We start from the raw sequence: 16,602 nt of genomic DNA on the forward strand, positions 1-16,602 counted from the left end.
AGTATTTCACTTACCTCAATTTCTTTTAATAAAAAGAATGAATTACATCGCTGTTGCCAGGAGTGGAAATCTGTCACCCCTTGTCCCGCGCCCCTCGGGGAGCTCGGCTTCTCCCCGAGGCAAGAGCAGGAGTTCCGCGCGGCACCGCTCCGGTGGCTGCCGGGAGGATGGAGCCTTGGCTGGGCTGTGCCCTGGGCTGCTGGGGCTCCTCCCAAAGCCAGCCTCTCGCCAGGCCCTGCTGCTGCTCTCGTTCTGCCCCGGGTCGGGCTCTGCAGGTGTTCGAAATAACCCTCCTGAGCGGGGCAAAGCCCGTCCCGACACTGCGGCTGGCGGAGAAAAGCAGCGCTCACAAACCGGGCACGAGTTTTTACCTTTCTCCACGCTCCGTCATGGCTGCGTCGCGTCCCCGGCAGCGGGAGGAGCCGCGGGTGCAGAAGGAGCAGCTCCTCGTCCCCCCGCGGGCTCCGGTCTCTGCCCAACGCGCCAAGCGCAGCTCCCAGCCCGCAGCCGCCGTCCCAGCGAGGCACGGGGGGGTTTCTTGTCTCCTGTAACACGACAGTGGCCGAACCAAGCAGAAAGGAAACCCCCAGCCCCAGCGGTTGCCTCTGAGGGTGGGAGACGTTCCACGAAGCCTGTCCCTGGCAGGAGGCCGCAGCGGGGGACGGCGGCAGCGGGAGAAGCTGGAAACGGACCCCCCAGGACCTTTGGCCGAGGGATGTCCCCTGGTGACACGGGGGCTCGGCACAACCCGGCGCCTCCCAGGTGTTCCCCACATGAGCGGTGAGTGTCAGAGGGACGTGTCAAACGGGAGCACTTCGGCAAAGCCGGTTATTTCGGTTATTTCTCACACATTTCTCAAACCGGAATCCTGAGAGTTAAAAACATAAATCACCTTAACAAACAGAATATAACCGGGGGGGGGGGATGAGAGGCCGGACCCTACTGAACTCCAGAAACGCATTTAAAACTCTTTAGCCTAAAATATCTACATATTAAAACGCCAAGAAAAGAAGTACCAAAGCTGTAAGCTCTCAAAAGCCCAAGATCAAAGTGCCATCATCTTTTAATGTAAACCTTTTGTTGCATCAACAGTCTTAAGAGGGATGAGAGACATCAAAATAAAAACTGAGACAAACTGTGGCTTTGTAGCTGTTTTTTTGTTTTAGTCTCTTCTCTCAATTTGGGCCATGAAATAGGTCAGCTCCATTACTGATCAGCCTTCCCACAAATATTTAAAACAAATTGAATTGCACACCCAATACCCATCACAATTACGCCAGGCACAATAACTAAATTAGCAATTCAACAAAATAATTGGAAATGCGATTCTCTCTATTCCACAGCCTCCCTCAGGGGTTTGGCCGATCTATGGGGGGAAAACTCTGCTTTACTAATTCTGCAGCTAATTAGAGACACACTTGTAAATGAAGTTGTTTGTCTGAAAGTTGAAATTCTTTGCTATTGTGGGGCTGGGGAGGGCGGGGGGGGATTAACACAACCCCTCTGTCCCCCCATCGCACCCGTCATTCCCCAATACACCGGCTCGTCGCTGTGCAACGGTTTGCAAAGGTGCAGTGCCCGGTTGTGGAGGTACTAATTAGCCGCTGTATCGTGAATTAATAAAGAATTAATATTCTGGTTGGGGGGGGGGATATCTCGCTTTCTGTTAATTGACAGCATTAGGAAAACTTAGCGGAAATCATCCTGGTTATCTCTGCCCTTATTAAACAGCGCTGGGAGCTTCCGACCATCCCACGGCCCTGCAACATCGGCCGCAATCGCTCGGAACCTGCCGGAGCCACCAGAGCTGCTGCGGGGCCACCGGCTCCCGGCGGGGACAGGGATGGGGACGGGCAGGAGCTGCCCCAGTTCACCCAGACCGGGGGGTGCTGGCGTCCAGCCTCCCCCTTGCCGGCCTCTGTGCACCCCGGGGGCTGCAGGGCCGGGGCTGCCCCTGGGGCCCTGCAAGGTGCCACCAGCGCAGGGCGAGTGATGGCAGAGCCACCGGGGCCCCGCGCTGGCCCCGGGCTGGGCGCTGCCGGGAGCCTCCCGGGGGTGACTCCGCTGGTCCCCAGGGATCGCACAGGCTGCACCTTCTCCCGCAGCCAATTCAAATCCAGGCGAGGGAGCGTTTCTGTGCCAGGAATCAAGCGCTGCCCGCGCCAGCGAGGTCAGCGGATGAAACAGGGGCCGCGTAAGCTGCCGCTGCTGGGCCGGGCTCTCCCCGAGCATCGCGCTGCCCAGGTGGGGGTGGCAGGGGGAAAAGCCTGCTTACACACTGATAAGTAAATTCAAAAGCATGCTTAGCAGGGCTTTGACTCTTATCTCTTCAAACAATACGAACGAGAAGTTATCACATTTAAAGTGTTTCATATTACCCTTTTAACATCACATCCCGCTCTCCCGCAAAAAAAAAAAAAAAAAAAATAGATCAAGAGCCCGGGTGCTACAACATTAAAGGACACAGAGGTCGGGTGGGACGTGGCGGGGGGGCACAGTGGTAGCAGGTACCACAGGACCCTGAGCGCAGCCCCAAACGCAGGGCGGAGAACACTCCAGCGCAGCAAACCCCAACGTGGGGACACGGATTTTTCTGTGAAACATCCTTAATGCCCGCTCCGACAGCGCAAGCAGCGTGAAGCCATTCCACCGACACAAACTTTGGAAGCAGCTAATTTACTCCCCTTGATGCCTTTCAGAACTGTGGTTATTAAACCATGAGATTTTAATGCTGCTGGAAGGCCGCACGGCTTTGCTGCCGCTCAGACAACACGCGCAGGTACAGCTCCGGGGGTGGGACAGGCGGCTCGGTCTGAGGGTTGTACGACACGGTGCGGTGAAAGGTGCCCCTGTGTTGCGCTGGGTTCTGCCCATTGCGGGGGAGCCGGAATTGCTGGGGTGGGGGACGGAGGGGACAGGACGTGGCAGGGCCGGGCTTTGCCATGGAAGATGGTTTCACCCAGAGGACCGTAAGAGCTGGGGAGCCCCGTGGCTCTGCACTGGAGCAGCCCGCTGACAGGTGTCACACAAACCAAACGAACTGGCTCGCTAATGAACGCAGGATTAACTCATCACAACCTGGGCCAGGTGTCCTACCAACACCGCCCTTCCCTGGAGACATGGACCCTTTGGCCTCCTGACTCCCCCCAGGAGAGCTGGGCATCGCTGCCAGGCTCTTCGCAGGACGGAAGGTCATCAGCGGGCTGCCGAAATAGAAAAGGTGGCAGAGAGGAGCCAACGGTGACATTCAGCTTGTTTCTACCTGGCAAATTTTGACCGGAGCGCTGTGAGCTGGAGGGGACGGGAGAAATCGATGCGCTTCCCCGAGAGCTGCAGCTCCTGCTTCACCGCAAGCGAGCAGACAGATTTATTCATCCATGATAGGCATGTTCTCCACGCAGAGTCAATACTCACCTTGGCACTTATTTTCTAAAGCCAAGAAAAAAAATGCTCCGTTCTCGCACAGGGCAGGGAGCCTGCCCTGAGCGAGGGGGCCAGGGCACTGGCTCCTTGCCCGAGGGAACCATTTCGGTACCCGGTAACTGGCCCCTCACGTCGCACTGCACCGGGATGGCCCCAGGTGTGGGGGGGAATTCAGTCAGAACTCCACCCGTACACAGGTGCCCTTTTTTGCCCTGCTTTTAAACCCAGGGTTCACCCAGCAACCATGGCTGAAGCCACGTCTCTGCAGCGGAGCCGGTTCTGCCTTGGCGTGGTGGAGCCTTTGCTCCGCACAACACCGAAGGTGTTGGGAAGCTGATGCTGGAGGCAAGTGACTTGAGGGGAGACAGATCTGCAATGATGAGGTGCAAAGATGATTAATTAACATCAGCTCCGCAGACAGCTCCAGGGACACAGTGAAGTGCAACAATGCAGCTGCGGAGTCTTCTAAGGTTGGGGGAAAAAGGGCTAAAACCATAGAATCATGGAATGGTTTGGGTTGGGAGGCACCTTAAAGCCCACCCAGTGCCACCCCCTGCCCTGGGCAGGGACACCTCCCACCAGCCCAGGTTGCTCCAAGCCCCGTCCAACCTGGCCTTGAACCCCTCCAGGGATGGGGCAGCCACAGCTGCTCTGGGCAACCTGGGCCAGGGGCTCACCGCCCTCACAGCAAAGAGTTTCTTCCTCAGATCTCATCTAAATCTCCCCTTTAAAACCCTTTTTAAGTTTAAAACCCTCCCCCCCTCATCCCATGGCTCCCCTCCCTGATCCAGAGTCCTCCCCCAGGTTCCCTGTCTCCCCAGCGCCCTGAGCCCGGTGAAATGGCTGTGCCGAGTCTGCGGGGTCTGGAGGCCCTGGTAGCCCATGGGCTGCCGGGGATGAGCCCCGTCCCGTGCTGCTCCGGCCCCTCCGGCGTTAAAACTCCCTGAACGCTTCGTCAGGTGGCAGCTCGCCCCGCTGGCGCTCGGGCCATTCTGACTCAGTGCAAAGCGACGCCGAGACGCGGGTTGAACAACACGGTGCTGGTGGGAGTGAGCGGGGCCGTGGCTGCCAGTGCCCTTCCTGCGCTGATCACACTCGGCCAATCAGTTTATAAAGCATTTTAATTAGATTGCGCAGAACACAAAACAAAGACAGTGCGGTTCACGTGGTCCCAAGCACCGGCCACCTCACACACATATATATGCACATATTATTTACGCAAGATAACCTCCATTTCAGATTGATCGCAGCAGGCTAACGAATTCCCCTTACGGGGATTTAATTTCCGGCTCCTGACCTTTGGATATAAAAACCTCACAAAACGCCTCAAGTGAGTCATCTCCTCCGGCCAGTTCTTTACAGTCGCGCCGGCATCTTCCATCAGTGTCAGGGCGACGGTGAAGACAGGCCGGCTCAGAGTCATGACCAGCAGAAATAACTGAGCGTACAGGATCAATGCTGGACTCAAAAATTCACCAAACGTTCTAAGGGCAGAGCCAGCCCCAGCCGTTCCCCCGCCTGGAGCTCACGGCCGGGCAGCAAATGTCCCCGTGTGCTCGTTCAGGGACGGGAGCGTGAACCGGGAGCTCCGGCTGCTGCCAAGGGAGAGCACCTTTTCTCTGCTTTAAGGCCCTGTTAATTATGTAAATGACATTTAAATCCTCTTGACTCGGTGAAAAATAAAGTCACACATTCCAGATACGCAGCCAACGACCAGAACAGCATGCTCAAACACCCCCCCACCCCAAATCCCCCAAATAAAAATCTCTCAGGACTGAATACAAACGTGGGTGACCTGATTGCAGGGGGGGCTGGTGGTCCCTGCTGGTCTGAGCGGCGTGTCCCTTCCCCCCCCAGGGACTGCAAAATCAAGGTCAGGAATTTAAAGAGAATAGTTAAAAATGGATTGTCTTTGGGAGGAAGCAGAGTTCATTTTAAAGCTAGAGGGGAGGGCCTTTAGCCAAGCGAAATGTCTCCCTCCCACTCCTCTTTCTGAGCCCGTGGGATGGAGCCGTAACCGGATCTGATGTTCCTTCAGGGAGGTTTTAGGCACAAGCTCTGGGTGCTCCCGGCAGCGCTGGGTGACCAGGGCAGAGCGGGGCTGGCAGGAGACGTCGCAGGCAGCGGGACGGACCCCTCGCTCCCGGCCGGGCCGCACAGTGTGGAGCCGCGTTTGCTGCCGCGGTCAATCCCGGCGCCGAGGCACGACGCTAATTCCGCTCCGGTTCTTCGGGACCCGTGATTTTTCCAAACAGCGAACGATAAAGCTCCGTCCTGGGGAAAAGAGGAAGGAGGAGGGAGGAAAAGTTACTTTTCAAGGTCAAAATGGAAGCAAGAGGCTGCCAGCACAGCCGTCCACTCCTTCAAATGAAAAGGCCTGGTATAATTAAAAACGCATTCAACAATCTTTATTAATAAATACAGGCAAAGGGGAGAACTTGCGTAAGACCAATCGCCTGTGGTACAGAAATACGTAAATATTTCAGCGTGGCTGGATACCACATCTCCAGAGAATGAGGGTTTCTCTAAGTTTGCCCTTTACAGACAGGCTCTTCAAGTAAGAAAACAAGATCGAATATTTTCATAGGATGTATGAGACGGCAGCGCCATAAGGAGGACTCAATCAGCCGGTCTACGTGGGGCTATAATTTAGTTTTCATACATTTTCTTGGACTTGACGGTACTTGAAAAACAACGAAAATGACCCAGCAACAAGATTCCAATTAACAGCACACGTGCAGCAATGCTGGGAACAGGAGCGAGTTTCCCTTTAAAAAAAAAAAAAAAAGAAAAAGTGGACTGGTGTTATTTATCTTTAATTTTAAAACCAAAGTAACCTGAGAAGAGTGACGGGGGAAAGGAGAGAGCATTTTTATAAATCAAGGAAAAAGCGTTGGGAGAGGCTTATTTGCTACAGAGGCGTTTTCTAAAGCAAGGGCCGGAGACGACGGCGCACGCGGAGCAGCGCTGGTTACAGGGAGGATGGTGTTTTTTCCTTCAGAGCAGGATTAGAGCCCCAACTATCCCGTCCCGTCCCATCCCATCCCGTCCCGTCCCATCCCATCCCATCCCATCCCATCCCATCCCATCCCATCCCATCCCATCCCAAAGGGCTCGTCAGGGCCAGCGCCTGGGAAAGCAGCTGCTGCAGAGGCCGGGAAAAGTGTCAGGACAGGCAGAGAGAAGAGGCTTCCGCACCGCTCCAGAATGAGTAAAACACGGCTTCGAAGGACGAGCCTCCGACCTGACAGCGACACGGTGATTTTGGCGGCCGCCTCAATTAAGACCACGACAGGGACCACTCTCGCTCGGGCTGCTCTGTCCCTTCACAGATCGATAAAAGATGGCAACTGGTTTGAGAAGTAACTGCTCCTTGCAGACACTTCCACCGGAGAAAGTCACCTGTCAGCCGCGGGAAGGAAGGAACTCCCAGGTGTTGAACAGCGATGGCAGAAAAACAGCAGCCATTAACCCCGGGAGGACGAGGAACGACGTACCCGTTCCAGCCACGCAGGAGGCTGGACAGACGCGCACGGACGACTGAGACAAGAAACCGTTCTAATTCACAGGGCCACTTCTCTTAAATTAATTTTAATTTAGAAGGTAATTAACCACTCAGCTGCTCTACCCTCAGAAAATGAGTCTGTGGTCTCCTTACCGAACAGAATGGCCGACGCCGTGGTTTGTGTGCCAAGCTCAGCCGAGCCTGGGAAAGCCCAGCTGGAATTTCTGTGTTCGATCAGGAGCGTGCACGCCGGTTTCGGCAAATTTAACACAAACGCAAAATCGAAACACTTCTAGAAAACAGAACTGATGCTTGATAAGCTAAAAACTTTCAAACTTGAAAGGAAAAAAAGGAGAGGAACACCTTACCCAAACCTACACCATTTTCCGTCTTTCCTGGCTGATAAACTGATAAACGTTAACTCGCTTTTGCTGTTTTAACTGGGAGGGTTGGGAAATGGGATGGCAAGCGGCACTGCTGCCAACGAGGACATTGCAACTTTAAGGCTCCATCAAGTGATCGGAAGGAAAACGCTGAGCGACGCTATTCAGTCCCCGACAACCGCGGCGGCGGGGCTCAGACCCCGCCATTACAGGCCACAAATGTTTCCACTTGTGCTGCCATCTCGGAGACATTCCCGGCAGCGGGTCCTGTCCGCAGCAGGGTCCGCGTGTCGGGAAATGCTGAAACCGGTGTTTTGATGGAAGATCTTTTCACACTCAGGTGGGCAAAGCTGACAAATGCGGGGGGTTTGCTCCCGTCAGGAGCCTGAGCGGCTTTGGGTACTTTCAATGAAACATCACCGATTTCATTCTTTCTCCCCGGTATATGCTTCGTTTTAAATATGGTGGCTTAACTGCACTGAGGAAAACGCTCTAAGGAAGGTAGACGACAATACCAAAGGCACCCACTTTGCTGGTTTCCAGCCCGCAGGTGCAGCACCGGGAGCCGCACGAGGCGACAGCGACGGCCTCCTGCCTGGTCCCGCAGAGGAAAGGTGTCTGCGAAGCAGAACCCCCCCTGCAGCCAGCAGGGTCGTGCGGCTCCTCTTCTCCGGAGTGTTTCCATTTTCCGTCCCACCCTAGGGATGCTGCTCGTGCCCCGGCTCAGGGCTCGAAGCCTCTACTCCTGCGGCTGGTTTGTTTTAAAGCACGTGCTGGGCACAGGCGCCAACCAGACCAGTTCCATCCTCAGCTATTAAATAACTCCCAGCTCTCGCGCACGGACTCGCTCCCATCCCTCTGTGCTTCGCTAAGGAACAACGTCGGCTCCGCACGTCTCCAGCGCTCCGCAGGCTCTCCCACAGATTTTGCAGGGTCGATCCAAACACCGTTTGAGATCGTAGTCCTGGCTCCGCAGATGCGGCTGTTACCTGGGAGGATCCACTGCCGACGGCTCCGCTGCTCTCCGCCGACGTTAACTGCCCCGCGCGGGGATGTTGTCCTGGCTATAAAACCACATTCCGCTCTGGGCAACACAGAAGACTGGGCTGAAGGAGTCCCGTTTTGGAGCCTGCCAGGGGCAGCCCCTGTTCACCTGGACATTGCAGACACTCGCAGCGACCTGCAGGCAGGTCTTCTCCTGCTCCTCTTCCACACCCTGGTGCCAGCCAGCACCAGAAACGGCTTTTATTTCGTCCACAAGCCTCACTCACAGGCAACAGGCTTCAAACCTTCCGGCTGCGCGTGCTGCTTGCCAAACGCACATCAAAGGCATCTGCAAAATTCAAAGGGGGCTTGCTCCCAACCATCACCTCCACCGCACAGAGGGGCTCCCCTCTGCCGTTCCTCTCTGTATGCCCTTCTCCTCTCACGCATTCATTCATATTTTTACAGTCCCCGCTAACAGAAGGAAGCTCAAACGCCACGTGAACATTCTGAGGAACCCCACAGAAACTAGCCAAAGACAGCAAGGGTTTCTGCGTTTTCCCAGTGAGTAGGCAAAAGCCAAAAGTAATGTTTCTTTGCAGCCTGCCTTGGCCTTTCCCACCGGTGAACCAGTCCCCTCAGGTTTTTGTCTTCATTTTTGTTTTTTGATAGTCTTCTGATGGGTACGAGAGTTCAGGGATCAATGCTGAATCTGCTCCAACACTACGGATTTTAAATAAACAGTCATTTTTCAAGCAAGGAGGGCCCGGGGAGACTTCAAGCAAGAATCCCTCTTCGCTGGCAGAGAAACGTTGCCAGCAGTGACAGACTCCGGCACCCGCAGCCCAGGTTTCACGGCTGCGAAGAGGGGTTGCTCCCACAGCCGCAGGCAGGCCCCCATGGCCCTCATCCTGCCGGGCACGACGCCGGCAACCTCTGCTGAAGGAAAAATTCAGGTGGAGCTGTTTGGATAATAACGCAGCACGGGCAGACGCCCTGGCAGAGAGTGCCAGAAGGAGGGAAATCAGGTAACCCCACCACCCCTGAAACAGAACATATATTTTTGCCCTGCTAAAAAAGATAATAACCCAAGCTTTTTTTTTTTTTTCCCCTCTTCTTATCATCTAGGCTACCTTTCTTCTACAGCATCTCCCCTCAGCAGGATTTAACCATGCAGAGAGTAAAACTCATCAATCCTCCAGGTTTAACCTTGTCTCTGTTTCAATTCACCAGGGTAAGTGTGGATTTTAATACTTTCAGCCCCCTTAAGGCTACGCATAATGAACTTGGATTTTGGTTAAAAAATATAAAATTTCTCTCCTCCACCCACATATATTAAACATCAGACTTGAGCCACTGAGTTGAAACAACCCACCCCGCTGCGAGTCCACTACCTCCAGCCGAAGGAAAGGTGACTTTAGCACAAAGAGGTACCGGTCTGAGCACGGCGCTGAGGAATAACCTGGGCGAGTAATTAACAGTACTTACACCTCAGGTGGAGAGTGTGGAAGAAGCAGGTCGATACAGGGGTCTTCCTTGAATTAAAATTTAACTTACCCTTTATTGCAACCTACAAAAGCAAGTAATGAGCACTAACATTTTTATTTCTTTTAAACTGTCATTTAGGCTGTAGAGGGGATAATTACCTATTTCCACTGTAGTAAGGTTTTATCACCCTTAGTGAGGCATTTTCTAATTTAATATTTTTACTATATTATCATAAAACCTGTTTCTGGAAAAAATGATCATGAACCACACAGCCATTTGCCATAAAACATGTGTGTGTAAGTACCTCGGCTTAATTATTTATGCATTTCTTCTGAGCTGGCTCCGAAGGCAGCGGACGGCACCGGGAGCGCTGTGCCCAGGCACTCACCCCTGCCCAGCTCCACCGGCCGCTCCACAGGCACCCACAAAGTTTGCCCAACCCTTTCCTTCAACGCGCCAGCAGCCTGAGACAAAAGGTATACGTGAGGGAGGTGTTTTATTCCGCCCTCCGTGCCCCAGCGCGGTTAGAAGAATCCTGGTTTCGGTGCAATTTGCAGCTCGGTGGTGGCTACGCGGGTGCTGTGGGCAGAGCAGGGAAGGGGTGTCCCGGGGAGGGCATTCCCTGCGCAAACCCCACGCCGGCAGCTCGAGTGTCTCCCCGTGCGCAGCTCAACACTTGTGCAGCCTTGGCACGGTGGCGGCACCGCTGCCGGCTGTGGGGAGCCCCCGCCGCGGCGCTGCCACGAGCGTGCCGCAGACAAAGGACCCGGAGGCGCACGGGAGAGGTGCCAAGGCCCCCAGCCCCGCTTGAAGCCCCCGCTCCGTGGCAGCGTGGACATGCTGACCGGCTCCCCATCGTACAAACCAGTGATTGCATGTCAACAGCAGTATTTAAAATAAAAAAAAACTATAAAAGGCACAGCTACTTCACACAGTGAGGTCCGTGTGCTAACCGACCGTTGGACTTCACCGCCCTCCAAATCCCAGGGACTGCTACTAAACACATTTTATGGGCAAAATCCTTGCAACAGAGAGCAAGGGAACACCCACACGGAGGGCAGGAGTGCCCTGGGTGAATATTAATAGCAAGAGCACATTTGATAAATATACGAATCATCAAAATATACATCATAAAAACTGTTAAAGAGTTCCCCAGGAATCTCCTCTGCCCACCTGCAGTGGCACTATTCCACCAAATACACAAAGGGGCAAAACACATACCTGCCCCCGGGAGGGGAGAACAGCTAACGCTGTACTGTTTCATTTGTTTAATTATAATCATGTTACTCGGTTTTTTTTTTATATAGTTCTGTAAACTAGTAGAAGAACAATATTAAGGGTGAAAATTCAGTTTCTGGTGGGTTTTGGTGTTTGTTTGGTTGGGTTTTTTTCAGAGTACTATTAATATAGCAATACTGCGTGAGTCACTGCTGTGCTGTTTTTATAAAAATAGCCTCCAACAAATTTCGCTGCCTTTTCCCATGTACCTCTTTTACTTCTTCTCTTCTTCCAGGGGGGAAAAAAAAAAAGATAAAAGATAATTTAGAATATGCCCCAAGCAGTACTACCCCATTCCTACTGACAGCCTCCACTGGGAGCAATGAATTTTTAATTCACAAAAACTGGCGAAAGACAGAGCATGAACACCCATGAAGAAAGGGAGGATGAAAAACACACCCCTCCTGATGAAAACAGAAGCTGGCTGCAGAACAGATGGCTGATCATTTGCTTGGAAAACTTTTCTGTCTGTATCCTAAGGAATCTTTTGTCCACCAGCACGAAATTCAGATTACTAGGTGCCCAGCAAGTAGAGCAGGTACCCAGGAAAAGAAAGCACGGTGAAGCCCTTTATTTCTCAATTTCTAGTCAAAGGCATTACCCTAAATGTAATGCATATGGGCGTGTGATTTGGCTCTCCAGTCGCACACCTTCCGACATGCGCTCCCCACGCTGGTATTTCCACAGCGACAAACCCAGGCTATGTCGATGACGTGGAGCAAAACGAGCAACGGCAATCATCAAAGCGGAATTAAAACAACCACGGTTTTTAAAGTGAGGGGCCTGAAACGCCGAGCAGAGTGCTGCTGGGTGTCCGGCGTTCAGTGCGCTGCAGTGCGATGTCGTACGTTATGGTGTGGTGTGGAACAGTGTGGTGCAGCGCGGTGTGATGCGGTGCAATACAATGCGGTGCGGTGTGGTACGATGCGGCGTGGTATAATACAGTGCGATGCAGTGCAGTGCGATGTCGTACGTTATGGCACGGTACGATGTGGTACAGTGCAGTGCGGTGCAGTACAATGCGGTGTGACGCAGTGTGGTGTGGTGCGGTGCAGTGCGATGCCGTACGTTATGGTGCGGTGTGATATGGTACAGCGTGGTGTGGTGCGGTGCAGCAGAACGCGGTGTGGTGTGATGCGGTGCGATGCAGTGTGGTATGATGCAGTATGGTGCGGTGTGGTGTGATGCGGTACAGTGCGATGCAGTGCAGTATGATGCGGTATGGTACGGTGTGATGCGGTACGGTACGGTGTGATGCGGTACGGTGCAGTGTGATGCAGTACGGTGCGGTATGGTACAGTTTGATGCGGTGCGGTGCTGTGTGGTGCGGTGCGGTACGGGCAGCGTGGCCGGGAAGGCAGCCCCACGAGATGGCACTCTCTCACTCGCTTCCCCGCCACGGCCCAAAACCGGAGCGCGTAACTCTGGCTATAAATTACAGAGCCAGACGGCTCTCATCACCGTGCCCGGCGCTTGAAGGAGATTCAGAAAGGTCTGCTGCAATTCCCTCTCGCTCAGGCAGGTCAGGATTGGGTCCTTCAAGTCTGTGCAAATGCTTTTAGCCCCACGGCTTTAAATTATGAAAGGTGACATATGACCTCTGGTTTGTCTCATGAGACCAGGCACAAGATTTATAAATATTTCAGAAAGCTGGTTCTTGCCCTAAACAAAGGGACTCTGCACATTTTGTGAGGCTGGAGCTGAGGGTGGGGTGGCGAGTGGGAGGGCAGCAGGGAGACAGAAGAGCTGCTGCTCAAGGTACTGTCCTCCGAACTAACCGGACTCGGGGTTCAGACCTGCCACCTCTGTCACCAATTCTGAACATTTCCCCCTTACACCAGCACACAGCCATCTGCCTACTCACCAGCCTTGAGCTCAGGAAGCATTAATGAGATGACACCTCCCTCATCTTGATTTTGGTCCATTTTTATATGAGCTTTTACAGCACAAAGCATAAGAGCCACGGACAAGAGGCTGGAGAAGTAGCAAAACACAGGGAGGTTCAGAAACCTCCAGCTTGCTCCGCTGGCGTGCTTTCCAGCAGCTTTAATTTCCCCATGAAATTCATAAAATGTTGCCTCCTCGGTCTCTGTTTTTCGATGGGTATTTGAGCAGAGCAGCCACTGTAATGCTGCACGTGAAGTGCCCTGCGCAGACGTGCTCACGGGCGCACGGAGGGGACCATTCTTTGTGTACCTTAACATCCCATATTCCTAGGATGATTTCCCTCTTTCACAGCTTGCCTGTTTTATAACAGATTTGATGCAGGAGAAGACAAATTGTCTCACAAAGGAAGGACGACAAATCATCTTGCAGCTCTTAACAGGTTATTTTTTTTCCCTTTAAAAAGGAAATTTCCATAACAGAGGCGTCTGTCTTCTTACTAGGGATGTCAAACATCAAATGTTGGGACACGATGATTTCAGCCCATTGGCACTAACCGGGGTCACGTACACCGCTTCACTACTGCCAGCTTCAAAATATACAAAACCTCCTTGTTCAAATACCAACCCTTCTAACAGCTATGGTTAACAGCGATATGGGATGCTTAACTGCATCTACATGAGCTGACTTCTAAGGCCAAGTCAAAGGTTAGGGGGATAAAATCCACCAAACAAAACGATACACAAAGGGCAGAATGATACCGAAGCCGCGGTGCCGCGGGCCCAAGTCAAGCCAAGCAGGTTTAGTTTCACGGGACAACACGTGCTTTTTTCCTGGTTCCCAGTACAGCTCAGGTCTCCCTGCCGCTGAGCACCAGGGTACACATCACCTCCCCAGGAGAGTCCCCACATCTCCCCCGAGGGACCCGAGAGGGTCCCTGCCAGACCAGGGGCTCTTCCAGAAGGCACAGAGCCCAGGTGGGCAGGTTGTGCTCCCACCCGCGGCCTCATGCCAGAAACACCCACCTTCTCTAAAATGTCAGAGCACTGCACACTCAGAAACTGCCCCCCACGTTAGCGCTGCTCTCTTTGTTTCCCAAAACAAAGCCAATGCAAAGCAGGACAACCTTTCTTGCAGGCTGCCTCTATACAAACTTAGAATAGTTCTTCTCACCCGAGGTTTCTGCCGCGCAGCACTGAAGCCGCTGGTTCAGATGTTCCAGAAAGAAGGGCTTTGCCGCCTTTCAGGGACTTGTGTCGTGATGAACGTACCGGATTGACAATCGCAGAGCCCAAATTCCTCCATTAATCTAGTCTCATGGTGTTTTAATACCCAAAGTACAAAGTGAGCTAAGTTAAAGGCTGGTATCTCACCAACTTTTTTTTTTTTTTTTTTTTTTAATATTAAACTCTTGTCATATAAGTAAATTAATCTTTTAATACCAGGATTTCCTACTACGTACCCCCTCTGCCTGCAGCAAGACACACTGTGACAAAGCAACTGCAATAAGTCCAGGAGTGAGAACGCTGATTGGGAAAATACACAACATCCTGGCAGAATCCAAGGGAGATGCTCTAATCCAAACCTCGCTGGCAGATGGATAATCTGTGTCTTAATTCAGCTTCCTAGCAGGCACTGGTCTGCTCCTGCAAGAACAAGAGTGGGCTGGATGCCCTACCAACCATGACCTGAGGCCAACGGGACTGTGGGGTCATGGGCATAATTTCTTGCACTTGGCTGTGGGATTTCAGGAAGTGACTCCTGCCCTGAGCTCAGTTCTGCTGCCTTCCAAATCTGCACTTCCAAAGTCAAACACAAAACATACCACCAGGCATGGAGAGACCGTATATATATGCATATATGTAGATACAGACATCTATACTACAGCACGGTGTGCTGGAACTTGGCCATATGCTAAAAAAAAAAAAATAGAGAGAGAAAACGCACCATCAGCAGCCCTACAACGCATGAGCGGCACACGGGAGCTGGAAGAAGGGAGCCACAACACAGGTACGCTGCCCAGGCTTGAACCCCCAGCTGCCTGGGGTTCCTACAAACCAGGGACATGACAGTGAGGTAACTTCCACCACAGGCAACCAGGTCACCTGGCTAAACAGCATCTGCGGGTGATGTATGATCCATACGGCCCGAAGGCGGGGACCAGCTCACTAACTGGTGACAATCACAACATTGCGAGGTCTGAGAACAGCCAGGGAAATTTCCCCAGCTCATGGAAAAGATTCTGTGCCTCACATTGTGGGTGGAACTGCATGGTTTGACACAGCCCCATTATGGCCATCTTCTTCCCTCTAATTTGGCTCGTAGCAGATGCAAAGTCCTCCTCCGTAATGAAGAACCATTTGCTGAGGTAAAAAGCAACCTATCTAAAAGCCAATACATTCTCCTCCACTTTCACCCGGTTATAAATCCCCGTTTTGAATTTCAGCTTGCACTTGAGAACACGTCTCTTTTGTCCTGCCTGACTTTACTGCGGAAAAGCCTCCTTTTGCCTCCCATTTCTGCACTGGGTGCCATCTTTAATGATGATGTATGGGTGTCCTTTTCCTCAGCCGTGCTGTGGGGAGGGGGTCAAACATGTGACACCGCCAGCATGTGTATCAACAGCAAATTATAAACCGTGTCAATCCAAGTTAATGCAAAGCTGTAATCCTCTTTAACAAGAGATCAAATCAGTGCCATGAGTTATGTTCATTCTGTAATCTGATAAGAAATAGAGTGAGCCTCTAATAAAAGAGTAATGAGAGCCCTTAATGATGCTGTTAAAAGGTAGCGCCAGTTAAAATATTGCTGTTGTTCCAGCTGATTAGATCACTGTTGCATATTTGCACAATCTTGTTTTACCTGTCAGAATATCCTGAGTCGTCTTGGGAGATAAAGGTGTTTGGACCAAACATCTGTGTCCTTAAAGAACGTCTCTCCTGCAAGTTACCGTCCTCCAGAGGTGAAATAATGATGTTCATCAAACTTAGCAGTAATTTGATATTATACCTTTTTCTAAAGTGTCTGTGTTTAGTCTCTGTTCCACACACACATGCACAGTGCAGAGATCTGAAGATCTATATATCAAAGCTGACAGAGAGATATAACAAAACCAAAATCCCCACGCAGCTCTTCCCAGGAACACAGACTTTACTTGACCTTGCCACAACTGGGCTGTTTATAGGATCCACTCCTGCAGATACGGTATCTCTGCACATACTGAAAATATGCTCATTCGTCCCCGGCCCCGCCGGCCTTCAGTGGGCACTTCTAGCCTCAGTTTGCCCTTAAAGAAATACACTGACCTGGCACAGGAGCCTTCTGCGAGTGCACAGATGTCTGAGCTCCTAAAAACATGTGGCTGTTCAGAGCTAGGCCAGCTGAAGGTGACTGCACAGAAGATGTGGGTGCAACTACAGCTCTAGGCCAGACCTGCTGTGTCACCTCTGGCAAGTCACCGAGGCTCCCGACTCATGGATTTCTGGACCCAAATGACTGTGGAGATACGGGATCTCATTTCTCCATGCCCAATTTCCCGAAATGTAAAACAGAAAAGACAACTGGCATCTCCCCAGCTCTGCTGTACATGGTGGTACCGAAGGACGATTAAAATAAAGATTACACTACGCGAGATACTGGAGCAATGGGACCAGTGAA

General features: G+C 52.3%; 1 protein-coding gene across 1 annotated transcript in view; it reads right to left on the bottom strand.

Moving 5' to 3' along the window:
* Window positions 1–4,535: 4,535 nt before the first annotated feature.
* AATF (apoptosis antagonizing transcription factor) overlaps window positions 4,536–16,602 on the bottom strand; it is a 56,099-nt gene continuing 44,032 nt past the window's right edge. The window contains exon 12 of the mRNA XM_063341994.1: window positions 4,536–5,697. Within this exon, the coding sequence (XP_063198064.1) occupies window positions 5,634–5,697 (64 nt within the window). The 3' untranslated portion in view covers window positions 4,536–5,633. The remainder of the gene's footprint in view (window positions 5,698–16,602) is intronic.

The sequence above is a fragment of the Chroicocephalus ridibundus genome, chromosome 7, assembly GCF_963924245.1.
Source record: "Chroicocephalus ridibundus chromosome 7, bChrRid1.1, whole genome shotgun sequence".
Classification (NCBI taxonomy): Eukaryota; Metazoa; Chordata; class Aves; order Charadriiformes; family Laridae; genus Chroicocephalus; species Chroicocephalus ridibundus.